A 26,122-nucleotide genomic window follows, 5' to 3' on the forward strand; every position below is an offset into this window, starting at 1 on the left:
CCAGCATGGTGCAGTGGTTAAGAGCGGCGGTTTGGTGCGGCGGACTCTGATCTGGAGAACCGGGTTTGATTCCCCACTCCTCCACATGAGCGGCGGAGGCTAATCTGCTGAACTGGATTTGTTTCCCCACTCCAGCACATGAAGCCAGCTGGGTGACCTTGGGCTAGTCACCGCTCTCTCAGCCCCACCTATCTCACAGGGAGGGGAAGGGAAGATGATTGTAAGCCGGTTTGAGCCTTTCTTAAGTGGTAGAAAAAGTCAGCATATAAAAACCAACTCTTCTTCTTCTGCCTAATAACCAGGGTGGATAAAAATCAATGATTTTTAAAAAAACAAAAACAAATAAAAATCAGATTTTTAAATTTAAATCGGATTTAAAAAAATAAAATGCTCTGTTTCTCTCTGCTACGTAAGTAAAGAGTTTGGTCGCTTGAGGGGCAGAGTAGACTGCGACACACACACCCCACCCGTGGCATGGCAAATTTTAAGTGGCCTATGTTATGATAAATGTGCATTGTTCCTGGTTTTGCCTTCCTTCATTGTTGTGCTTTTATAACGGGGGTCATGACGTTTCTCAAGCGTGCAGGCGTTTCTCAAGTGTACACCATGAAATTGTTAAAACCCAGGGCTTCTATTGCAGGCTACATATAAAATGATCAGTTACAAAATTCTTATACACAGTTGATATACATTCAATATAAATGACCAACGCATGCATTTTGGCCCGGATAGGCCTTCCTCAGTCATCATAAATACAGAAACTAATTAAAAACACATCCAGAAATGCATCTTATGAGATATTTTTATCTAATATCTTGAGTGGCTTGATGTAAACTCTTGACCCGAATCACGGGCCTGGCCACGTAGACAGAATTAACCATGTTTCCGGATATGTGTAGATCAACCTGTGATGAATCGTATTGGCCAATATGATTTATCACGGGGTGATGTACACACAGATTTCCAGATGCGTTTCCGGATGTGTTTTTTAATACAGGCCCTGTGTTTTCAAACAATTTTATAGTGTACACCTTGTAATAAATAGAATTATTTTGTTATAGTTTCTTGCTCAACCTTTGAACCTCCATCTACTTATCTGGTTGAATTCTCCCCCCAGCTTTTTTAGTTGGTCTGTTGTTGTTGGTTCCCCCCCCCCAACCTGTGGCTTTATCCACAAAGTATGCTTTTACCATCCGTAGTAAATCTGAGGTGTTCTAGTGCTGTGGTGGTGGGGAGACGGGACGTTGCAGAGCTGATGATTTGTCCGATTTTGTCAGTGGAACAGGCTTTCTCAGGAGGTGGTGAGCTTTCCTGGAGGTTTTTAAGAAGAGGCTAGATGGCCATCTGTCCGCAGTGCAAGTGTGAAGCTGTCGAACCCGCCGCTTCCTTCTCCCTGAACAGCTCGCATTAAGCCCTGTCTGCAAATATGGCAAACACCTCGTACCCGTGTTTCAGCATGCACACAGAGTCATTTGCGTGGTTTTTCTTTGCGTGGTTTTTCTGACGTGGTCTTTTGCGTGGTTTTTCTGACGAGTAACTCTTACATTACGTTCAGTGCATGTGTGGCTGAATGTTCCATTTAAACACCACCCCCAATTTATTTAGGTACTGGTGTTCTGTTTTATTTTTAAATTGAACGCATGGTTGGCTCTGTTTTGTAAAGAGACATAGGTGCATACCTACAGGATGTACATGTGTTCCTGAAACATGCACACTGGGCTGGAATGATAGTTTCAGAGGGCAGCCGAGTTGGTCTGCAGTAGAAGAGATAGATTCAAGGCCAATAGCACCTTAGAGACCAACAAGATTTTGGGGGTACAAGCTTTCGAGTGTCAAAACTCCCTTCATCAGATACAAGCAGGAATGGAGATCTCGAGCCCTTATATCCCAGTCAGAAGGTGGAAGGGGTGTTGCAGAGAAACACCACTGCATCCTGACCCCTTTCTTGGTGACAGCCTTGGTGACCCGACCAGGATATAAGGACAGTAAATTAAATATGAGCAGCCAGTGTGATGCAGCGACAAAAAAAGCTAATGTGATCTTGGGGTGCATCAATAAAGGCATAGCATCCAAATTGCAAGATGTCATAGTTCTGCTGTACACTGCATTGGTCTGGCCACACCTGGAGTATTGTGTGCAGTTCTGGAGGCCTCACTTCAAAAAAGGATGTGGACAGGATCGAGTGGATGCAGAGGAGAGAGCGACGAGGATGATCAGGGACCTGGAGACCAGGCCCTATGAGGAAAGGCTGCGGGAGTTGGGAATGTTTAGTCTGGAGGAGAGGAGGTTGAGGGGGGGGGCATGATTGCCCTCTTTATGCATTTGAAGGGCTGTCACCTAGAGATGGGCAGGGAGCAGTTCCTGTTGGCAGCAGAGGATAGGACTTGCAATAATGGGTTTAAATTGTGCGCAGAAAGGGACTGGCTGGATATTAGGGGGGGGGGGATTTTTTACAGTAAGAGTTGTTCGACAGTGAAATCAGCTTCCTAAGGAGGTGGTGAGCTCCCCCTTACTGGCAGTCTTTAAGCAGAGGCTGGACGAACACTTGTCAGGGATGCTCTCTAGGCCAGGGGTTCTCAACAAGGGGGGAATTCCCCCCGGGGGGATTTTAGGGTTCCAGGGGGGGAATTGGGGCCACTATTCAGCAAAGTGTGATGTCCAGCCTCTGTAGATTAGGTACAATCTGTAAAATCGTAGTTTGTTTTTTTGAGTTAGACTATCTTGGGAAGGGGGGAATTATATTCTGAACAATGGTGAAAGGGGGGAATGGAGCAAAAAAGGTTGAGAACTACTGCTCTAGGCTGATCCTGCATTGAGCAGGGGGCTGGACTAAATGGCCTGTGCGGCCTTTTCCAACTCTATGATTCTACTGAGGGATCTCCATTGCGACTCGTATCTGATGAAGTCAGCTTTGACTCTTGAAAGTTCATATCCCGGAAATATTGTTGGTTTCTATGGTGCTGCTGGACTCGAATCTAGCTGGGCCAGAGTGCGGCGGTAATGAGACGGCAGAGCATTAAGAATTTAGAATGCCTTGTAGGTGGAAAAACCAGCATAGCACGTGAAATATCTGGATACATCTCTTCTCCCCAATGTGTTATGTTTATTTCTAATTTGTAGGGAGGTTTTATACTGGGAAACTTTAGAACTGTGGCCCCCTTCCTCCTCAATCTGAAGCGGTCAGGCCCCGTCTGCCATCTCAGAGCGGGACTTGTCTCTACCGAGCGAGCAGGCCGAAAATAAACGCACGCCGAAACTAAACGAACTTCCAGAAATTTTAAAAGACTGTTGGGTTAATGCTCAACAGCCGCTTTCTCCTGCAGCATTTGTCGTGTTTTTTTTTTTTTTTTTTTTTACAAACCTACCCGTTGTGGCGTAGCGTTTTGATAAATATTCCCGTTCTAATTTACGTGAGGGCGTGTACAGTGGAGAGAATGCTTTGTGCGTGCCTGGATTTTCGAAACTGGAATAACTCCAAAGAGAACTTCTGCAGCTGCAGTCCCAAGGACGACGTACCTTATTCATTGAGGTTTTAAGGGTTTTTTTTTTTTTTTTTTTAAAGAGAGAAAACGAACGAACTTTACAGCCCCGGAGCACTTGCCACTGCTGTTGTTTTGGCAGTTAGGGCCTGGGGGGAAAAATTCCTTCACGTATGAAGTCAGCAGCTGCCTTCGGATGAAGGAGATAAACTCTGTGTTTACTGGACAGGCCCGTGTTCGGATGGCCATAGGTGTGTGTCCCACAATTGTAGTTCGTGAGTACCGCTGGCGGGGGGTTTCTTTCCCAGACCCGGTGCTTTACGTCCTGATTTCAGCCTCCTGATAAAAAGAGATAAGAAAATCCTTTTTTTTTTTTGCTTTTTCCAGAATACAAATGTGAACCATGTAGCCAGTCCTCTTGAAATTCTGTACTTGCCTGTTAAGCTAAATGCCGTCGCTATGCCACTTGCTCACTTTAAAACTATTTATTTATTCCCTCGCTTCATTTATACCCTGCCTTTCTCCTCAGTGAGCACTCATCACAGCTTACAGTCTCCCCTCATGTTTGTCCTCACAACGGCCTTGCGAGATAGGCAATGGTGAGAGTATGTAGCTGCCCCTGTGTCACCTAGCAAGCTTCCATGGCAGAGCAGGGATTCGAACCTGGGTCTTCCAGAGCCTAATCTAATCTCTACACCCCAGTGGCTGTCCCAGTACCATCTGAAAATAGCTGCCTCCCCCCAAAAAGCCGGAAATCTGAAATTGTGGATTTCTATTTTTCAAACCAGTTCATCCCAGTTTGGTACTGGGGTTCCGTTAATGTGAATTGGCACCGTTTGTGTTCGATGCGCCTTTTGTTCTAGAGAGATTTCCATGTTTTTCCCGCACATCATTTTGATTGTTTCACTCGTGGACTGCTAGAGAGTAATAAAGGCTAATGGGTGAACATGGGAGAAGTATAAGTGACTTTGTCAAAATAAGGACTCCACCTGTGCTGGGTGAAGAAGTCCCACCCTCCTGATTACTGGATTGGACCAGTCTGGAGTTAGAGACTGGTTTAACAGAAACCAGTTTGAGTTCTCCAACCCTGAATCATAGAAAATGTTTTCTCTTTTAATTAATACTTGATGGTTTGGAGCAGGGAGAGAGGAGATGAATGAGAGGAAAAGAACATAGATGTTAAAAAACTTTTATATTTAAAAGAATAGAAAGCATATTGGTGGTGGTGGAAGTGCCATCAAGTCACAGTCAACTTATGGCAATCCCGCAGAGTTGTCAAGACAAGAGACATTCAGAAGTAGTTTGCCATTGCCTGCCTCTGTGTAGCAACCCTGGACTTTCTTGGTGGTCTCCCATCCAGGTCAACCCTTCTTAGCTTCTGAGATCTGACGAGATCGGGCTAGCCTGGGCCATCCGGGTCAGGGCAGAGGCAGTTTGCCATTGTTTTCCTCTGCAACCCTGGACTTCCTTGGAGGTCTCCCATCCAAATACTAACCAGGGCCTACCCTTCTTAACTTCTGAAATCTGATGAGATCAGGCTAGCCTTGGTCATCCAAGTCAGGGCATGAAGCATATCACCTTCGCTAAATGAAATCTCGGATAATTGCTCTTCTTCAAGCTTCTGGGCAACTCTTGTGGCTTTTATTAGACAGAGTCAGAAGCCGTTGTGTTAAAACAATGTTTTCCCCCTTTGTTTTCAGATATATGTTGGGGAAAGGAGGAAAACGGAAGTTTGATGAGCATGAAGATGGGCTGGAAGGCAAAGAGGTGTCTCCTGCTGACGGTCCATCGAAGGTGTCGTACACCTTACAGCGCCAGACTATCTTCAACATTTCCGTTATGAAGCTCTACAACCACCGGCCGTTGACGGAGCCCAGCCTGCAAAAGACAGTTTTGATCAACAACATGCTGAGGCGAATCCAGGAGGAGCTCAAGCAAGAGGGCAGCTTGAGGCCCATGTTCCTCACCTCTTCACAGCCGACGGATCCTCTGGGAGACAATTTCCGAGAGGTCCAGCCCGCCTTTAGTCACCTGGCCTCACTGCCGGTCCATCCCACCGACTCCGCAAGCACGACGCCGTTGGAGTCTTGCCTCACCCCAGCCTCTCTCCTTGAGGACGACACGTTTTGCACTTCCCAGACTCTCCCCCAAGATGGTCCTACCAAGCCACCATCTCCAACAACCCCACCAGTAAAGGACAGTTTCTCCTCAGCCTTGGATGAAATCGAGGAGCTCTGTCCAACACCTACCTCCTCTGAGGCAGTAGTAGCTGCAACAGAAGCAGAAACGACGGCGTCGGATAACTCTAAGGAGAACTCCAGCGAATCTGCCCTTCAGAAGCCTGAGGGAGTACAGGAGAGCCGAATAAACGAACCAAGGCTCATGGATTCTTTACCGGGCAATTTTGAGATCACGACATCTACAGGTTTCCTTACAGACTTGACCTTGGATGATATTCTCTTTGCTGACATCGATACTTCTATGTATGATTTCGATCCTTGCACGTCCGCTACGGGGGCTGCCTCAAAAATATCCCCCGTCTCTGCAGATGACCTCTTAAAAACTCTAGCACCCTACAGTAGCCAACCAGTAACCCCCAATCAGCCTTTCAAAATGGACCTCACAGAACTGGATCACATAATGGAGGTTCTGGTTGGGTCTTGAAAGATATACAGCAACTTTTTTTTTAATGTACCAGTATAAACACTTGGTAGTATTTTCTCAACTGGCCCCCTTCCGAGTCTACTCAGATACACACACATACAAACACGCAAACACACACACTCATTGTGCATGTGGTTGTTGCTTGTCTTTTTTTTTTTTTTTTTTAAGGATCCTACTAGTTTTTGCTTCAAGCAGAGTCGGAGTGCCTTCATCCATGTATGGTCCACTTTTAAGATTTTTTTAGAAGTGGTTCTTCAAGGAAGACCTGAAATCCTGATCTAGGGTTTTAAAAAATGCATAATTGTAGACAATATTGATATGTCTGACAAAAAAAGAAAAGAATGGTAAAAGCTAAGCACAAGGATTATGTTGGGGAGAGGCTGTAAATTGCATGTGCATATGTGTCTATTTTTTCTATAAGTTTTATTGTGAAAGGTTAAAATATTATTTAGATAATCGCAGTACCCTTTCTTGGCGTTTTATCCCTGTCTAGGTTGATTTAGCCATTCAGCCTCTTTTTTTTTAAGAGGTATTAATGAATCCTCTTTAAACGTTGCATTTACACAGCTCTTTAGAAAACTGCTACCCAAATTTATTTTATATTTTTGTACAGATTCTGCAATTTATGATATTGGGGGGGTCTTTTTCTTAAAAAAAGGAAAACAAAAACAAAATGCTGTTTATACACACAAAACATGCACACAGAAAGAAATTGCTATTTTGGTAGGTTTTGCTCCGCTGGGTCCTGCATCTACCGCCGCCCCGCCCCCCTTTCTGTTGCACAAGAACCGCTTATAGTTTTCTACGGACTGGTCGTGTTTTTTATATGCGTCTATGGTGCAAAGAGAAACTTGGATCAAATCAGTCTGCAGTTGGCCTCCCTGAATCCATACATGCATGCTTGAAGGAAAAGGCCAAGGGGATCTTAGCCTGAAAAAGTTTCACAGATATTTATTCCCTGCTGCCTACTACTGTGATTTAACAAACAAACTCAGAGCCATATACGTTCCAACACTGATGTCAAAACGTTGGCAGGAAATAGCTGTGAAACTTTGTTCTGATTAAAACTCTTCTCTCCGCCCTACCCGCTCCAAAAAACCAAAATCAAAGATGAAGGCTGTTGTTTTTTTTAATGCAGAAATGAGGCAATAATAATAAAAAAAAAGATTTAGCCACAACCCACAGAGTTAAGCCTGCTTAAAACCACCAATATCAGTGGGCTTAAGCCTGCTTAACTCTGTGTTGGGTTGCTGGAGCGCCTCTCTTTTCAGAATGCTTAGACGTAGCGGGCTGTCGTTTGGTCTCCAATCAAAACGTCACCACCAAAGTGGTCTGTCGAAGTTGCTGGGGTTTGCCTCCCACCCCCCTACTCCCCCAAGAAAACATTTCTTCTCGGGCCACGTTTCAGCTACGCTTCCTTGAAAGAAAGCTGCACTGAAATCCCGTGGAACTTCCTTCCAAGGAAATCTGCGCCGAACTGGGAGGGAAATCCGTGCCGGCGTAATACTGTTCTACTGTATGCCTTCGGAACGAGTTTTTACGATTCCCCTTCCCTTTCCTGGGAACCTTTTTGCTGTTCACTGTGTTGAAAAGTACTGGGAAACAAAAAAAGGCAACTTCAGTATTAACTGCAGTGAATTCATCTCTTCTCAGCACTGAATGGACTTGTGCTGACATCCGCCACTGTCGAAACTGGAGCCGGGCATATTACGGACACTCGGGCATCTCCTGGAGGGCTGGTTTCGTCAATCAGCCATGTTACCTGCTTTTACACTTTATAAAAGGCCTGTTTGATGTATAGACAAATGCAACTTTCTATGCATGTCACCCTCCCACTGAAATCCCTGCACCAGTCGCTATGTCCCTTCCCCCCACCCCCGCACCCATGTATTCATCGTGATGTACATTTATTTTTTCAAGAAAACTTGCAATGTTATCATGCCTCTTGCTGAACTTGCTCTGGCATATTAATTTTTTTTAATGGTACTTAATCGAGTACAGGTTACAAACTATATTGTTGACATGCATACGGGCTTCTTTAGGAATAACTTTTTATATTTATTTAAGAATTTTTTTAAATTATGTTTTATGTAATTTGGCAATATTCAGTCCGCTCTGCTCCCTTCTTGTCATGGATAATTTTTAAAAAATTGGGTCTCGTCTGCCTTTGAGAAGGTGGCTGTATTAATCCGGCACTTTAGAACTGGCCATGTGTATATATTTATTAAAATACACGTTATGTATTATGTTATTCCCACATAGACGTAGAAGGTATGAAAAAACGCAGCGGGGGTCATAGGTCTGTGAAATCCAGGAAACGGAGCGAAATGTAATTATGTAAAATTCAGATCTGAGGAGGAAAAATACCGGGATCAGTGAGCAGTCCTGTTAAGGTTATTAACCCCTTTAAGGGGTAGGGGAGGTGGGCGTTTTGCTTAGCTATTTAATATGTGGATTTGAATGGTACATAATTACTGTATTGACTTGAAAAGAAGACGATCCTGAGAGCCAGCATGGTGTAGGGGTTAAGAGTGGTGGTTTGGAGCGGTGATCTAGAGAACCGGGTTTGATTCCCCACTCCTCCACATGAGAGGCGGAGGCTAAATTGGTGAACTGGATTTGTTTCCCCCGCTCTTAAACACGAAGCTAGCTGGGTGACCTTGGGCAAGTCACAGCTCTCTTCGAGCTCTCTCTGCCCCACCTACCTCACAGGGTGTCTGTTGTGGGGAAGAGAAGGTGATTGTAAGCCGGTTTGATTCTTCCTTAAGTGGTAGAGAAAGGCGGTGTATAATAACCAACTCGTCGTCATCTTCTTCAGACAACCTCCTAAAAAAAGTTGTGCACGCACATACACACAAAATTTACTATTGCATGTGAATGTAAGAAGAGTTGGTTTTTATATATCAAACCGGCTTACAATCACCTTCCCTTCCCCTCCCACAACAGACACCCTGTGAGGTAGGTGGGGCTGAGAGAGTGTGACTAGCCCCAGGTCACCCAGCTGGCTTCAGGTGTAGGAGTGGGGAAACCAACCCGGTTCACTAAATTAGTGTCCGCTGCTCATGTGGAGGAGTGGGGAATCAAATCCGGTTCTCCAGATTAAAGTCTACCTCTCCAAACTACCTCTCTTAACCACTACACAAAGCTGGTAAGACATACAAGCTGGTGCACCCTTTTCATTGTATACATGGGGGGAAACCACCTAGTATTGCGTTTGAGTAAATACAGTACATTTTGCATTGTACTTCCTGTTTTCCTGGCCTCCTTGACCCTACTGATTATTTTTTTCCCTTCTTCATAATGTGGCAGGCATAGTGAGGATCGGCTCACTGCATCTGAGGTCCACAGAACCGTCTGCTTGGAGGGGGGAATCCTATTAGCCCTGTGCCCTTCTGCAAAAGGCTAACCCTGTGACCCCTCCAGAATTACTCTTTTTGAGTGGGTGTCTGTGTTTTTTTAAAGGAGCAGCAGTCATGCAATAACTTTGAAGTTCATCTTCATTGCAAGAGCGGCTGCTTTAACATTGGGGTAAGAGCATTCTGACCGCAAGCCGCTTCGACCCGTTTAGACAGTGGTCTCCCTCCAGGCCGGGCCCTATCCTGCTCTTGGAAGCACCACCTGGCACTGAGGGAACTATGTGAGTAACTTCATAGCAATGTCTAGGGTTGCCAACCTGCAGGCACTAGCTGGAGATCTGCTATTACAACTGATCTCCAGCCAATAGAGATCAGCTCCCCTGGAGAAAATGGCCGCTTTGGCAATTGGACTCTATGGCATCGAAGCCCCTCTTCTGAAGTCCCTCCCCTCCCCAAACCCCGTTCTCCTCAGGCTCCGCCCCGAAAACCTCTCACCCGTGGCAAAGAGGGACCTGGCAACCCCTAGCAATGCAGCCCAATGCGTGTCGTCCGCCCCAAACACTTGCTAGTTGTTTGGGGCACTTCGTTGGTCCGAACAGGGAAAAGGAAGTCCAAACCCTTCTCGTTTACAAAAGCTTCTCCTCTGGATTGGGGGAGGGTGTCACTTGAATTGCATCTGGCTACCATTTGCATGCTCAAAGGCAGCCGTGCAAGAACAAAGGGTAATATTAGGATTTGCAGTACCGGGTAATAATCGGATTTGCAGTACCGGATAATAATCAGGTTATTGCACAACATCAGCTTATCTGAAAGCCCATCTCTGCTGATAGAATTGGGGAGTGAGGTGAAAGGCCCCCCGAAGGCAAACAGGATTGTTAAGATGGGGGGATGTATTTTTTTCAAAAAACTAAGACAGACGGCTTGCCCATTGTTAAAATCAAATTTTATACTAACTTAAAAACAACTACCCTTTTCTTTGGACTAGCTAATTGTGCATTTAAACCAATACCATATGTTGGGCAAGAATTCAAATGAAGCCTTTTTAAAAAAAAACAGCAAAGCACTATGGAGTTGTTCGGTGAGAACTCGACTTTACAGACCTTGAATCTTTGCAGCCGAAGTCGGTCTTACGAAAACGTTATCGGGGCTTCAGGATTGAGACCCGGCTGCAGCTGCCCTGACAATTTAGCTGTCCCCCACATGCGCCAGTGCGCCCCAGACACGCACATGCGCTTGCCTGGGTGTCCTTAACCACAGACGGACTCTTGCTTTGTAACTCCCGCTCCTCCCCCCACAGGTTGTGGCTCCCCTTTGGAAGAGTCAGAGTTCGGCAAAGGTTTCTCCTCTCCCTACATCTTGCCTGTACACCTCAAAGGGAAAAAACAGAAAGAAAAACTCTGGGGTGCTGATGTGCAATGAAGTGACAAGAACGGAGCAGAACTTAAAAGAGCTTTTGGAATTTGAAGTGATTCCCCCCCCACTTTTTTTCCCTTTCCTTTCGTTTTTCGTAAATTATTTATTCCTTTTAATTTTTTTCCCTCTTCCTGTGTAAATATATTTATTTTATTGTGAAGCTAACAACATCTGGATTGTAACGTGTACAGAATGTATGGTAGGAATGTATTCTCCTGTTAGGAATGTATAATCCATACGAGGGGGCTCGAAAGCGTGGCTTGGAGATGATCGAATGGGCCCCACGCCGGATACATGTCATGCGCAAGGCCTCTCTTTCTCCTCCCCCACTACCCGTGGGTAGATCTGATTAGGTAGAATTATGCAAAAGAAAAAAACCCTATAAATCTGTTTTACATTGTTGGTTACTATTCTAAAGGGCCTGATCCTATCTTTTGGTCTTGTGTTTTATTGAGGTTTGGTCACAAGCTCTACCCCTTTACAAGACCTAAAACAATCTCTTCTCACACTGGTAGCGCAGTCTAAGGCGGCCACCCTACGAGCACTTTCCAGGAGTAAGGCCCACTGAATAAACATCAGACTTACTTCCAAGTAGACCTGCTGAGGATTGCTTTCCTTTAGTTCCCCCCAGTAGGCATGCCACTGCAGGTAAAGGCGTGGGGGTTAATTCCTCTTTCTATGACACACACATCCGTCCGAGTCAACGCAATGGGGGACATATCGGGCCTGTACAGAGCGTAGCATTGCCAGGTAGATGTTGTGCTAGCTTTCACCCTGCACCTCTAGGCAAATTTTTTTGAAACTCTTCTACCTAAGTTTCATCCCATCCTGATCTATTTAAAATGGGGAGCTCTACCACTGACTTCAATGGCTGCACCTTGCTATACCTGCACCTAACGTTTAATTTTTTTGTCTTAAACCTGAAGCTTTTGGTTCCATTTTCCAACTCGTTTTTAATTGAGGGATGCTGAATTGTATATGGGGCTGAGGTAGAGGCCAGGGAAGGAAGAGAGCCATAATTAATTAAGCAACCCACGTTCGGTTAATACTTAACAAAAGCTGGTGTGTCTGCCCATTTCGGTCAGATGGCACAGTTGCAACCTTGAAACCGAAACAGTCTATTTTGTAGAGTTTAGCCATTCCTTTTAAAAAAAAAGTTTGGAAAATTGTCATTTAAATGCTTTGTTTCAATGCCAGCAGCGGTGCCGATGTTTATGGAGCACCGTTGAGAGAAGATTCGAGTCCAGTAAGACCAACGAGATTTTTGGGGTATGAGCTTTCAAGATTCCAAGCTCCCTTTGTCTGAGTTTTGACTCTCAAAATCTTATACCCCGAAAATTGTGTTGGTTTCTAAGGGGCTGCTGGACTCGAATCTAGCTGTTAGACTGCCGACCAACACGGCTAACCTCTGCAACTATCTTCATCAAAAGAAGTCCTATCACTAGGCAGATTTCTGTGTTCCATGCTCATGCGCCCATCTCCTGACGCACTCGCATGGAAAGCCCCATTGCAAAGCAGAGGGAAGGAGGGTATGGTATCCCAACGGGACTGGAATGCCCTGGACCTGAGCATGAGAGAGTCCTCCTGTAAGTATCATGGCAGGGCTTGTTGGAAACCTTTCGACCAAAAGCTGTTCTGTGAGTAGACCCCCTGCCCTTAGGCCAAGCCTCGCCAGCATTTGTCTTCCTGTTTTTGCAGATCTTTAGGGGGATTTGTAAGCGTGAGAGCAGACCGAACTCTGTCAATGCACAAAACGAGAAAACTTCCCCAAGAGTTTGCAAAAAGGTCGCATCGAGCCTGGTGAATGCAGCGCCAGAGGGAATAGCTAAGGGGTGCTTCGTGATGAAGGCCTTTGCCCTGGCTTGATATGAACAAAACCCATTCCACCTTTTAAAAGGCAGCTAAGCAGCCAGACAAAAGACAGGACAGGATAAACTCGCCGGTCTGATTGTCATTTCCTTTTCCTACACCATTGGAGTTCTGCAAGAGAACTGTGGGGAGAGCTGAATAATCTTGTTCTTCGGGGAAACTCCTGGTACTAAGGAGGAGGAGGAACTAGTGCTATAGAGTGCAACCGACTCATGGCAACCCCATCCACAGGGCATTCTGGGCAAGAGACATTCAGGGGTGGTTTGCCATTGCCTTCCTCTGCATAGCAACCACAGTGCTCCCTGGTGGTCTCCCATCCAAGTACTAACCAGGGCCAACCCTGCTTAGCTTCCAAACTCTTGACGGGGCTGCTCCTGGTACTAAACTGGAACAACTACTACACACACATCCATAGTGTAGGCATGCACCAACTCTGTCCTGATCCATATGACCCCAAATGCGTTTTCACTCTAGGATCCCTCCCCCACTCCCACACACACACACAAATCTGCGGAACAGCAGCGAGATTCGAGTCCAGTCGCACTTTGGAGATAAGCATGATTTTCGGAGTATAACATCTCTGACGAAGAGAGCTTTGACTCTCGACAACTTATAGCCTGAAAAAATTGTTGGTTTCTTTTTTTTTTAGTTTTTAAATTTCAATAAGAATACAAATGAATAAAATACATTAAAAGTTAAAAATACAAACCATACAATACAAACATAAAGGGGAAGTCATCTTGGCCATCTTCTAGGCATGGAGTAGGGGTCACTGGGGGTGTGGGGGGGAGGTAGTTGTGAATTTCCTGCATTGTGCAGGGGATTGGACTAGATGACGCTGGTGGTCCCTTTCAACTCTTAAGATTCAAAAAAAAAATTCTGGGTGAACATATAAAATTTTGATAGCATTACAATGATTTCCCTTAATTATAGACTATTCTAGCTTCTTAATAATAGATACTCGTAATTTTTGCTTATTCATTCTCTCTGATACTAATACTTTTGCAATTACATAATAATGCTTGCCTTGCCAAATATTCAACTAGTTTTAACATTAGTGCGAACTTTTTTTTAACATTATTTCTAAAAAGAAAAATTTGTTGGTTTCTATCGGTGCTACTGGACTGGAATCTCGCTGTTCTATGGCAGAACAACACGGCTACCCTACAAAACTTCAGCAGAAGAGGTTATCGACGTGGTGGGTGGGGGCAGCCACTGAGTGAGGAATCCTGTCTTGTGCTGGTGTGTCTCCTGAGACCCTCCGAGCACACTCCCGGGATCTGAATGGGATGTCATAGCATCCTGTTTGAGGATACCCTGTCTGAAGCCGATGTTCAGATTCGCTGGCTTTACTGGCTGAGGCTGCTCCCATGTTTACAAGTGCAATACAGCATTCGATCTCCCTGTTCAAACTAACCAGTGAGAGAATAGAGGAGTATTATGTGGGTTTTTCCCTGCTGTTTTATAAAACCTGATTTGCGAATCTAAAGTTTACGGTTAAAAGAGAGAGAGAGAGAGAAGTTAATGCCCTTTCCCGAGAAATAATTGTATTCGGCTCTAGAATGTAATTTTGCCTCTTTAATTTAAAAAAAAACAATATCTTGCTTTTATGGCCATTTTCGGTGCTTATAATCTTATGGCTGAATTTTTATTTTGGGGGAATTTTAGCTCCTTGTTTTGTAGCTTTTTCAGGGGGTTGTTTTCAGTGTTATGCTAAGAAAATAATCCTGATGCAAAAAGTTCTGGATTTTTTTTTGTCTTAAATTAAAAAAATTAATGAAAGAAAAACCTTGTACATGTTTAGCAGTATAATCTGTACTGAAACTCTCTAAATGCAGAGATTCGGGAGGGAGAAAAGGTATAAATAGTCTGACGTGGTCGGTGCATGATTGTTTTAAACAGGGCTTGTTTTTGTCTCCCCAAAAGGCTGTATTTTCTCTCCCCCCCCTCAACCCTCTTGCTGCCTCCCCCTCCCCAAACCACAGACCTTCGAGCTGTGCCTTTTCTATGCAATATTACAGACATATACATCTGAAACCAGATTAATGTATTCACTGGTAGGTATGGGCTGTAATCACGACAGTGGGGCAAATTACATGGAAATGATGCAGTCTTACTTTTGTAGTTTTATATTATACAATAAACAGTTTTAAAAAAGAAGCACCACAGTCCTTGGCTCACTCTTTGACTACTCTTTTCGTCGGTTTAGCACGGGGCCCAACACTGAGCCCATGGGTGCCGTGGCACCCGCCGACACCTCTCCTGGCTCCCGCCAAGTGGTTTTTAGGAAGTGAGGGGTAGGGCTTTTGCCCAGCAAGGCTTCTGATTCATGCCCTTGATGATACAGATGCTAGAAAAGGGAGGCCCCAATATGTTGCCCGTGGGTGCCATCACACCCGCCGACACCTTTCCTGGCGCCCGCCAAGGGTTTTTAGGAAGTGGGTGGGGCCAGGCAGGGCTTTTGCCCAGCAAGGCTTCTGATTGACTACTGGAGATTTGATTGGCTGGGCAGATTTTTTAAAAGTTGCTTTGGCAGCAGCTGCCACCATGACACAAGGCTCTACACTGCGTTACTGAAGTTAAGAAGAGTTGGTTTTTATATGCCGACTTTCTCTACCAATTAAGGAAGAATCAAACCGGCTTACAATCACCCTACAACAGACACCCTGTAAGGTGGGTGGGGCTGAGAGAGTTCAGAGAGAACTGTGACTAGCCCAAGGTCACCCAGCTGGCTTCCTGGGGAGGAGTGGGGAATCAAACCCGGTTCTCCAGATTAGAGTCCACCACTCTTAACTACTACATCATGGTGTGGCCATCATTTTGTGGCCGGCTCCACCTCCTACGGCAGTCATTTTGTTGCTGCGCCCACCGGGCCATGTCAGAATTCCAGATGTGCCCGCAGGCTCTCAAAGGTTGAGGACCTCTGGTTTGGAGAATCCAGAAATGGTGGGCAAAGAGTAGCTTGCCGTTAAGCAGGCGTGGAGGTGAGGTTGGTGGGTTGTGCATCAGATGGAACCACCTCCTCTCCAGATTGTGCAAATGGTAGCTAAGATTGCAAATTCTGGATAGGGAAACTCCTGAAGATTTGGGGGGGGGGGAGTCTGGGGCAGGCGGGGTTCAGAGAGGGGAGGGACCTCAGCAGTTTATAATGCTGTAGAGTTGACCCTCCGAAGAAGCCATTTCCTCCTGGGGAACTGATCTCCGTTGTCTTGAGATCATTTGTAATTCCAGGCGATCTCCCGACCCTACCCGTAGGCTGGCAACCCTAACGTTAGCCCTCTTCGTATGATACACAAAGAAGAGAGCAATCTTAGGATTGCACTGTTAGTATTCTACCTGATGCCATCAGCCTTTCACATCTAAGAAGAAGAATAGGTTTTTATACCCCACTGTCCTCTACTGCAAGGAGTCTCAAAGCGGCTTACAATCCTCTCCCCACAACAGGCACCTTGTGAGGTAGGTGGGGCTGAGAGAGTTCAGAGAAACTGTGACTAGCCTGAGGTCACTCAGCTGGCTTCGTGTGGAGGAGTGGGGAAACCAACCCGGTTCTCCAGTTTAGAGTCCACCACCCTTAACCACTACACCAGGGGTGGGGAACCTTTTTCCCACCAAGGGCCATTTGGATATTTATAACATCATTTGAGGGCCATACAACATTATCAGCTTAAAAATTAGCCGACCAATAAGTTTGTCCATGGCCCGGGTGGGAAAGGGTTAACAGTTTCTTGGGCGGTCCTAGCAGCTCCATAGCTAACAACTCTTAAGGTTCCTTTTCTCGGCAAAACAAACTCACATCCGCCTTGAATAGAGGCTATTCCTGTCCTCGGGAGGGGGCGGATCGCCAGTCTTAGATCCTTCTGAGCTAGAGATCTCCCAGGACCCACGAAGGGCCAGACCAAATGATTTCGCGGGCCTTAAACGGCCCCCAGGCCTGACGTTCCCCACCCCTGCACTACACCATGCTGACTAGAAACTTTGTTTTAAAAAAAACCTAGAAGGCCAAATTCTTCATCAGAATCTAGCTTTTAAAGATTTGCTGTGGGATACAAAACAATTCCCCAAATTTGGTGAAACCATCTTCAAGTAAAGGGCTGTCATATAGAGGAGGGTGTCGAGTTGTTTTCTCTTGCCCCAGAAGATCGGACCAGAACCAACGGTTGAAATTAAATCAAAAGAGTTTCCGTCTAGACATTAGGAAGAACTTCCTAACAGTTAGAGCGGTTCCTCAGTGGAACAGGCTTCCTCGGGAGGTGGTAAGCTCTTCTTCCCTGGAGGTTTTTAAGAAGAGGTTAGATGGCCACCTGTCAGCAATGCTGATTCTGTGACCTTAGGCAGGTGATGAGAGGGAGGGCATCTTGGCCATCCTCTGGGCATGGAGGGGTCACTAGGGGTGTGGGGAGGTGGTAGTTTTGAATTTCCTGCATTGTGCAGGGAGTTGGACTAGATGACCCTGGTGGTCCCTTCCTACTCTATGATTTTATGTAGCATCTCTGATTTTTGTTTGTCATGCAACTGAGCTGCTTTATGCCGTGTTAGAGATTTCCACAATCGGCTTTCATGCAAACCTTGAAACAGGAAAATGTCTGCACCCAGATAATGCAGTTGCTTGTCTTAGGCCCTTCTGCGCAGAGCAAATGCAACAGTTGGGACATCCATGTTCAAACTGCAAAACAGGTACATTTTTATCCAACTAGTCAACACCTCTGGATTTCCGCTGTAATGCTCTGAAGAGCGCAGCTCTCTATTCGCAAACATTGGGAAGGTATCCACTTGCATTCCCGCCCACACCGAGTGGTAGAACTCGTCTGCCTCAGTTGCACACAATTTCACGAGGAAGATATTTCTGAACTATACCAATTAGCAAGTTGAAACAGGCTCCATCTCCAGCTCGCTGTGTGACCAGTATCCAAAAAAGAATGGGATCGACGAAATGTAAGCTCTGGCTCCACATTTCATTGCGATACATAGATGAGCCAGTTGAGCAGAACTTGACTTTTTCTCTGCCACAAACATCTCAGAAGACTAGAGGCTGCAATTCCCAACAAGTTTACCACTGAGTAATGCCACTGAGTAACAAGTAATGAGCCTTGACCTGGATAGCCCAGGTTAGCCTGGTCTTGTCAGATCTTAGAAGCTAAGCAGGATCGACCCTGGCAAGTATTTGGATGGGAGACCTCCAAGGAATACCAGGGTTGTGATGCGGAGGCAGGCAATGGCAAGCCACCTCCGAATGTCTTGCCAGCATGGTGTAGTGGTTCAGAGCAGTGGTTCAGAGCGATGGACTCTGATCTGGAGAACCGGGTTTGATTCCCCACTCCTCCACATGAGAGGTGGAGGCTAAATTGGTGAACTGGGTTGGTTTTCCCACTCCTACACATGCTGGGTGACCTTGGGCTAGTCACATTCTCTCAGCCTAACCTACCTCACAGGGTGTCTGTTGTGGGGAGGGGAAGGGAAGGTGATTGTAAGCCGGTGATTCTTCCTTAAATGGTTGAGAAAGTCACCATATAAAAACCATCTTCCTTCCTTCCTTCCTTCCTTCCTTCCTTCCTTCCTTCCTTCCTTCCTTCCTTCCTTCCTTCCTTCCTTCGTCTTCATCTTCTTCTTCCTTGAAAACCCTACCAAGGGTTACCATAACTCAGATGTGACTTGATGACAAACAAAACACAAATACCACTGATCACAACAAACCTGCTTCCAAGTATGACAGCGACAGACGTCAATTTCCTGTGCATCAACCATGCAGAATGGATGATTCAGTCCTGATCTCCTAGCTAAAGGGTTTTACGAAAGCGGACAGTGCCAGCCACCATGAGGAGCAGCCGTTTGGGAGACATGAAAAGGGTGGGTGAGTGTAAGGTTTGCCGGTTCCATAACAGGCAGGGTTGCCCTCTCTGGGTGGGGAAAGACCTAGAGTTTTTTGGGGTGGAGCCTGGGGAGGGTGGGATTTGGGGAGGGGAGGGACCTCAGTAGGATAGAATGCCACAGGACCCATCCCCCAAAGCAGACATTTTCTCCAAGGGAACTGATCTGGGTTGTCTGGAGATCGATTGTCACCACAGGATAGGTTGGCAATCATAGAGTAGGTTCAGCATTTTGCAGAAGAAGAAGAAGAATAGGTTTTAATATGCCAACTTTCTCTACCACTTATGGAAGAATCAAACTGGCTTACAATAATCTTCCCTTCCCCTCTGCACAACAAACATCCTGTGAGGTAGGTGTGATTGAGAGAGCTCTAAGAGAGCTGTGACTAGCCCAAGGTCACCCAGCAGGCTTCATGTGCAGGAGTGGGGAAACCAACCCGGTTCACCAGATTAGCCTCTGCCGCTCATGTGGAGGAGTGGGGAGTCAAACCCGGTTCTCCAGATCAGAGGCCACCGCTCCAAACCACCGCTCTTAACCACTACACTCAACAGGCTCTCAACACCAGCCTTGTGACAAAGCAATTCAAGGAGTTTCATATACATTTAGCAGCAATTGCTCGATAATTTCAAAATGGGATATCAGATAGATTTATAACTTTCCTGAAAAGCAAAAGTGCAGTTATCCCTGGACCTCCAATAGTCCCAGATTTCTTCTCAATGAAAAGCAAGTCCAAAAAGCCATTAAATGCAAAACCTTAATCTTAAAAACCACCAGATGCAGTTGGTGATTGATTGGCTTATAATGTAGAAAAGAACAGTGTATTGTTCTCAGACGGCTGTCAGCATATCATCCAAAGAAGCCACCCTGGTCTAAGAGAGGCCAGAAGCATAAAATAGAGCAGCAGCAGCAGACCAGTTTACAATCTCCTTCCCTTCCCTTCCCCACAACAGACACCCTGTGAGGTAGGTGGGGCTGAGAGAGCTCCAAGGGAGCTGTGACTAGCCCAAGGTCACGCAGCTGGCTTCATGTGTAGGAGTGGGGAAACAAATCCAGTTCACCAGATTAGCTTCCGCCGCTCATGTGGAGGAGTGGGGAATCAAAACCGGTTCTTCAGATCAGAGTCCACCGCTCCTAACCACTACACCATGCTGGCTCCTACCAAAAAAAAAAAAAAAGATGCAGAACTGAATTGTTCAAGAGTGCCTTTTGCACAGCTAATTAGGAAAGGAGAGTAATGAAATGGTTCAGAAAGATGCCTTCGTAAAGGGTTTGGGACCGTGGACTATACTACTGTGTATTCTACATATTGTATGATCCTATTATGTAATTTCTGCATAGTTTAACGGGGGACCCAGGACCCATATTTCGGCCCTCCCTGATCCAATCTTTACAAAACTTGGGGGTTCTTGCAAGAAGGGTCCCCTGAAGCTGCGCTGAAAGTTTGGGGGCTCTACCCCCAAAAATGCCCCCCTTGCAGCCACGGAATGGCGTGAATGTGCACACGCAAACCCCCCCACACACACACGGGGATCTCTCTCTCACACAAACAGATACTCTCTCTTTCTCTCCCCGGGCCGCGCAGCAGCTGGGCTCACGCATTCAATCGCGACTGATTGGCCAGAAGAAGACCCAGCTTGGCCACCGATTGGCCGCAGGAGAATGCTGCTTACTAACTGACGGTTACGCTGCTGATTCGGAGCCCCCAAATTTGATGAATTTATTCGGCGTGCCAAAAACTTGCCAAATTCGGCTCGTCGTTTCCCCGCCCTTTTTAAAATTCGGCTCCACCCGAACTGAAAACCGCCGAATCTGGGGAAATTCAGCTGTTTTTCGGTTAGGGATGAACCGAATCTACAGCCCTAGTACAAAGCAGCTTCATGTATTCATCTCTGTTGTCTGGAGATCACTTGTAATTTTAGGGGAGGGGCTGTGGCTCAGTGGTAGAGCATCTGCTTGGCATGCAGAAGGTCCCAGGTTCAATCCCCAGCATCACCTGTTATAGGGACTAGGCAAGTAGGTGACGTGAAAGATTTCTGCCTGAGACCCTGGAGAGCTGCTGCCGGTCAGAGTAGACAATACTGACTTTCATGGACCAAGGGTCAGATTCAGTATATGGCAGCTTCATGTGTTCACAACTGCTCTAACAACGGCTTTAGATTGACCCGAAGCTTAGATCGTTCCTTGCAGGTACAACATTACGAGTCTGTTTGCCAACATTTCATTCTGGGAATTAGAAGAGGTTAGCCTTTCTCAGGTGACACTTTTTCTGTGAATCAAAAAAAACACACACACACATTAAAATGCCAAATTATGTTTGTGAGGGTCATTTTGGATCCCCTGGGAAGGAAGCATGTTTCGAGTGCCGGGGTTAGCGTTTTGGCTTGCGGGCCGTTCCTTAAACTGCCTGACAGCCACAAAAGAGCCTGTTGACAGCGGAACACTGTCAAAATACAGGACGGGCAGGTTAGGCCTCCAGGATCCATCTGCTGGCGCTGACAGGGCTTTGGAGGAGGAAGTAACCTGAGGAATGAGATCGCAAAGGTAACAAAAATTCCAGAAGGTGCTCACTCCCATAGTGATTTGGGTAAACAGGACACACCCAAACCTCTTTTGGCCTGACTTCCTGACTCACGGAACAAGGAGAGCAGAGCCTGTCTTCCCAGAGATGTTGTGATGAAACGAACAGGTTTGCAACTACTGTAATGCACATGAACACATGAAGCTGCCGTATACTGAATCAGACCCTCGGTCCATCAAAGTCAGTATTGTCTACTCAGACCCGCAGCAGCTCTCCAGGGTCTCAGGCGGAGGTCTTTCACATCACCTACTTGCCTGGTCCCTTTAACGGGAGATGCCGGGGGTTGAACCTGGGACCTTCTGCATGCCAAGCAGATGCTTTACCACTGAGCGACAGCCCTTCTCCACAACAGCTCCTCTCTCTGCTTGTTTTTAAAGGGATTCAAATGGATTTACAGGTTTATATAAGCAAGTTGGGAATGACACCGAGGTGAAATGGCTTGTATGGGACAGAACCATCTGGAGGGCTCAGCCTGGACTGGTTTGTCACCACCTCTCATGGACTAGGTGGGCAGGTCTTGTATAAACACACATGAACACACGAAGCTGCCTTATACTGAACCAGACCCTTGGTCCACCAAAGTCAGTATTGTCTACTCAGACCGGCAGCGGCTCTCCAGGGTCTCAGGCAGAGGTCTTCCACATCACCTACTTGCCTAGTCTCTTTAACTGGAGATGCCAGGGATTGAACCTGGGACCTTCTGCATGCAAAGCAGATGCTCTTACCACTGAGCTACAGCAACGCAGGAGAGAGACACCAGGAGCGCATACTTCCAACCGTTCCTGGTTGCAGAGAAAGCATTCAGCCTTTCATAGATGTTGCCGTAGTCTTTCTGAAGGGTGAGACAGCGCTGACTGACCAGCTAAGACACAGTTACTTTGCACAATTATTTTGAAAATATTGGCTGAACAACGGACAGTCCTATTTTGTAGGGTTCCCCCCCCCCCTGCAGTATTTCGCACCACCAAATTGCAGCTTCAGATTCCCACAAACAACTCACCCTGGAAGACAAGCAGCTGGTTTATGATTATTTTTTTATTGCAATGATGCTTTGAAATGTTGTTTTGACAAGACATTGAGTCGTTTCCTTCTTTGCTCGAGGTACCGAGCAAATGTGCATTTATGGTGTTTTTCTTCAAATATGTAAATAAATGATAACATTTCTCTGCCCCAATATTCTTGCCTAGTTCCCTGTTCCTAACTGAGCATCCATCTCTCTGCAAGATACATTTGTTTTCTTGCTGATGAGGGAAAAATAGACTGAGTGGCAGAGATTAGCTTGCAGAAGGTCCCAGGTTCAATCCTCAGCCTCTCCCGTTCAAATCAAACCAAATCAAAAGGGATTTGTTACTAATTGCACAACCAGATTGCACAAGATCAAAAACTAACACAAGTGAATGATCATAATCTTTAAAGGAGGAGGAAATTATCCAAAATTATTGACAATTGATTCCTGAAGTCTCAATATAGCTAGGAGGTATCCAGCTACCTGATGAGCGATATGAGGGTTTCAGTCAGATCGGAGATATCAAACTAACTGCTTATCAGAGTGGCTTTTAAACTTGCATAAAATTAAATGAAAGCGTTTTCCAACTCAGTATAAAAATTACAATAAAGCAAGAATGCAATGAGATAAAAACAAATATTCAGGAGCTCTAGCCAGCGCGATGCAGTGGTTAGGAGCAGTGGTTTGGAGTGGTGGACTCTAATCTGGAGAACCGGGTTTGATTCCCCGCTTCTCCACGAGTGGCGGAGGCTAATCCGGTGAACCAGCTTGGTTTCCCCACTCCTACACACGAAGCCAGCTGGGTGACCTTGGGCTAGTCACAGCTCTCTTAGAGGTCTCTCAGCCTCACTTATCTCACAGGGTGTCTGTTGTGGGGAGGGGAAGGGAAAGGTGATTGTAAGGTGGTTTGATTCTTCCTTAAGTGGTAGAGAAAGTCAGCATATAAAAACCAACTCTTCTTCTTCTCTACACAGGCAGAGTCTTTCCTGATGAGTTTTCAAGAATCTGCCATAAAGGACGCCTGCTTCTCTGAAGCATGACCCTTTTAAATCCTCATGGCAAAAAATCTTAGATGAGAAACTGGTGTTGTTGGGCTTCTCGCAGGATATGTTATCAGATCTTGGGAAAACTGAAGCTTTTGCCAAAATTAAAAAGCGCATTAAAGAGCTCGATTATAACAGCACTACTTTTCGTGCTCGTCGTGTCTGTTCATCCCAGTTCTTCGGAATACCCCCTCCAAGTGGTCTGCCTGCCTATACATATTATCTAACAACTCCTCGTCTCTGTAGAGCTTTTTGCTTGGCTAGATTGAATGCTAACCCTTCTATGGTAATGCAGGGCAGAATTCTGAATATACCATACTCAGACAGGATCTGCCCTTGCTCTTCTGGCTCTATTGGCTCATTAGCCCATGCCCTTTTGGAATGCCGCTTTTACGAGGAACTTCGATCGCACTATATTTCCCCCCTTTTAATATACAAATCCAATGCCTCTGTGACTGACATAATGCCTTTTTTACTAAGTGATAGCGAGCCCAAGGCTACATTGTCAGTGGCAAGATTTGTTTCAGTCCTTATATCCCTCCAACACTAGATATATGCTGCTCAAGATCAATTGATCAAGGAGCTTCTAAGGGATAAAAGGAAAGGAAAGGATAAAGGACGCCTGAAGGCAAAACATTAGACCTTGGGAGCATAAAAGCTCTGCAGAATTGCAAAGATTTGAGGTGCAAGAAATAAGCAACTGGAGCCCCATAATCAGGCACACTTGGGGAACATGTCCTATTAGCTAATGGATACAGAGTTTGCCTCTCAATATTATTACTATTATTTTTTTCCAAATTTATTTTCAAATTTCAAACATCCAACAATCTCTGGCCTAACAATTGAGAAGCCTGCTGTTTCTCCAGTGTGAAAAACGAAATGCCAATTGACTTGATTTTCTGCAAAATTAGACACGACCAATTGCTTGCAAAAGAGTGGCATCTTTAAATTGAAAGGATCTTATAGCAGGTCATGTGAAAGATAAGGGGAGGGGCTGTGGCTCAGTGTCAGAGCCTCTGCTTGGCATGCAGAAGGACCCAGGTTCAACCCCCGGCATCTCCAGTTCAAGGGACTAGGCAAGTAGGTGATGGGAAAGACCCCTGCCTGAGACCCTGGAGAGCCGCTGCCGGTCTGAGTTGACGATACTGACTTTGATGGACAGCGGGTCTGATTCAGTATAAGGCAGCTTCATGTGTTCAATTTTCCCTTTACGGTGACACCCATACAGCTCTCAACACTCCACATAACAGAATAGAATTTCTCCCTCCCCAAGTTATAAAATGGGATTATAAACAAGCCTCACATATTACAAACCCAGGGACATCCGGTCACCGTTGAGGGGTAGACGCTTGAAACGTTTTAAATTTTAAAAGGCTAATTGTTGGTCTTTCCGGGGTGAAGGAATGCATTGTTGTGCTCCTTAAGCAAAGAGGAGAAAATGTCGGCTTTGGCTTTCTGTCCCCAGAGTAGGGTTGCCAACTCCGGCTTGAGAAACTCCTGGAGAGTAGAAGGTGGAGCCTGGGGAGGGTGGAGTTTGGGGAGGGGAGGGATCCTCGGCAGGGAATAATGCCATTGAGTCCACCTTCCAAAGCAGCCATTTTCTCCAGGGGAACTAGACTCCCTTGTCTGGTGATCAGTGGTAATTCCAGGAGATCTCCAGGCCACACCTGGAGTTTGGCAACCTTGCCCCAGAGCCATGTGCTTCTTCAACACAGAGATCCTCGTCTCATTCCACCAATCCAAGGGTCTCCCCACAAGAAGAAGAGGAGTTGGTTTTTATATGCCGACTTTCTCTACCACTTAAGGAGGACTCAAACCGGCTTACAATCGCCTTCCCTTCCCTTCCTCACAACAGACACCCTGTCAGGTAGGTGGGGCTGAGAGAGTTCGGAGAGAACTGTGACGAGCCCAAGGTCACCCAGGTGGCTTCATGTGTAGGGGTGGGGAAACCAACCCGGTTCACCGGATTAGCGTCCACCGCTCTCGTGGAGGAGTGGGGCATCAAACCCAGTTCTCCAGATCAGAGTCCATTGCTCCAAACCACTGCTCTTAACCACTACACCACGCTGGCTCGGTCATTGTTTTCCACCTGGCTGCTTCTCCTTCGTTGTTGCGCTCCTCAAGTTTTTGGCTGTTTCCCCCACCTACTCCTTCCTGGCCTGAGGGAAGCAGGCGAGGCCTATGAGTGGGAGGCAGGCACGCCAAAAATGCCGCACGAGGAGAAAGGGACGCATGCGCGCATCTTCCGCACCAGGGAAGCGGGAGGGGCCGGTCAGAACGTGGCTCCTTCCAAGACACATATGTGTGTGTGAGAGAGACAGAGTGAGACCCGGCCTAACGCCCATGCCCAGCAGCCCCGGTACCTTGGGGGAGGTTAAGTGGGCAGAACATAGGGTTGCCAACTCCAGGTTTGGAGCGGTAGTTTGGAGCGGTGGACTCTAATCTGGAGAACTGGGTTTGGATTCCCTACTCCTCCACATGAGCAGTGGATGCTAATCTGGTGAACCAGGTTGGTTTCCTACTCCTCCACATGAAGCCAGCTGGGTGACCTTGGGTTGCCAACTCCAGGTTGGGAAATTCCTGGATATTTTGGGGGTGGAGCCTGGGGATGGGGGGTTGGGGATGGGAGGGACTTCAGAAGGGTATAATGCCATAGAGCCCACCCTCTGAAGCAGACCATTTCCTCCAGAGGAACTGATCTTGGTCGTCTGGAAATCAACTGCAAAAGCGGGAGATCTCCAGGTGCCGCCTGGTGGTTGCCAACCCTAATTTTGGTATATTTGTTGCCTATGTTACAAAAGAGTGGTCCTCTCCCCCTCCATATTTGGGTGAGTGGGTTTAGTCTCATG

The 26,122-nt window shown here is 46.3% G+C and overlaps 2 protein-coding genes and 1 non-coding gene across 3 annotated transcripts in view; 1 reads left to right on the forward strand and 2 right to left on the reverse strand.

Moving 5' to 3' along the window:
- SERTAD2 (SERTA domain containing 2) overlaps nt 1-6,231 on the forward strand; it is a 58,562-nt gene extending 52,331 nt beyond the window's left edge. Inside the window, exon 2 of the mRNA XM_056856642.1 lies at nt 5,180-6,231. Coding sequence (XP_056712620.1) covers nt 5,184-6,143 — 960 coding nt within the window. The 5' untranslated portion in view covers nt 5,180-5,183 and the 3' untranslated portion in view covers nt 6,144-6,231. The remainder of the gene's footprint in view (nt 1-5,179) is intronic.
- Nucleotides 1-26,122, reverse strand: part of AFTPH (aftiphilin) — a 270,899-nt gene that overhangs the window by 204,862 nt on the left and 39,915 nt on the right. The window lies entirely within an intron of this gene.
- Nucleotides 21,894-21,963, reverse strand: TRNAA-UGC (transfer RNA alanine (anticodon UGC)). The gene has a single exon. It is a non-coding gene; the product is annotated as a tRNA-Ala (tRNA).

Source organism: Euleptes europaea, chromosome 10 (assembly GCF_029931775.1).
Source record: "Euleptes europaea isolate rEulEur1 chromosome 10, rEulEur1.hap1, whole genome shotgun sequence".
NCBI classification, from domain to species: domain Eukaryota; kingdom Metazoa; phylum Chordata; class Lepidosauria; order Squamata; family Sphaerodactylidae; genus Euleptes; species Euleptes europaea.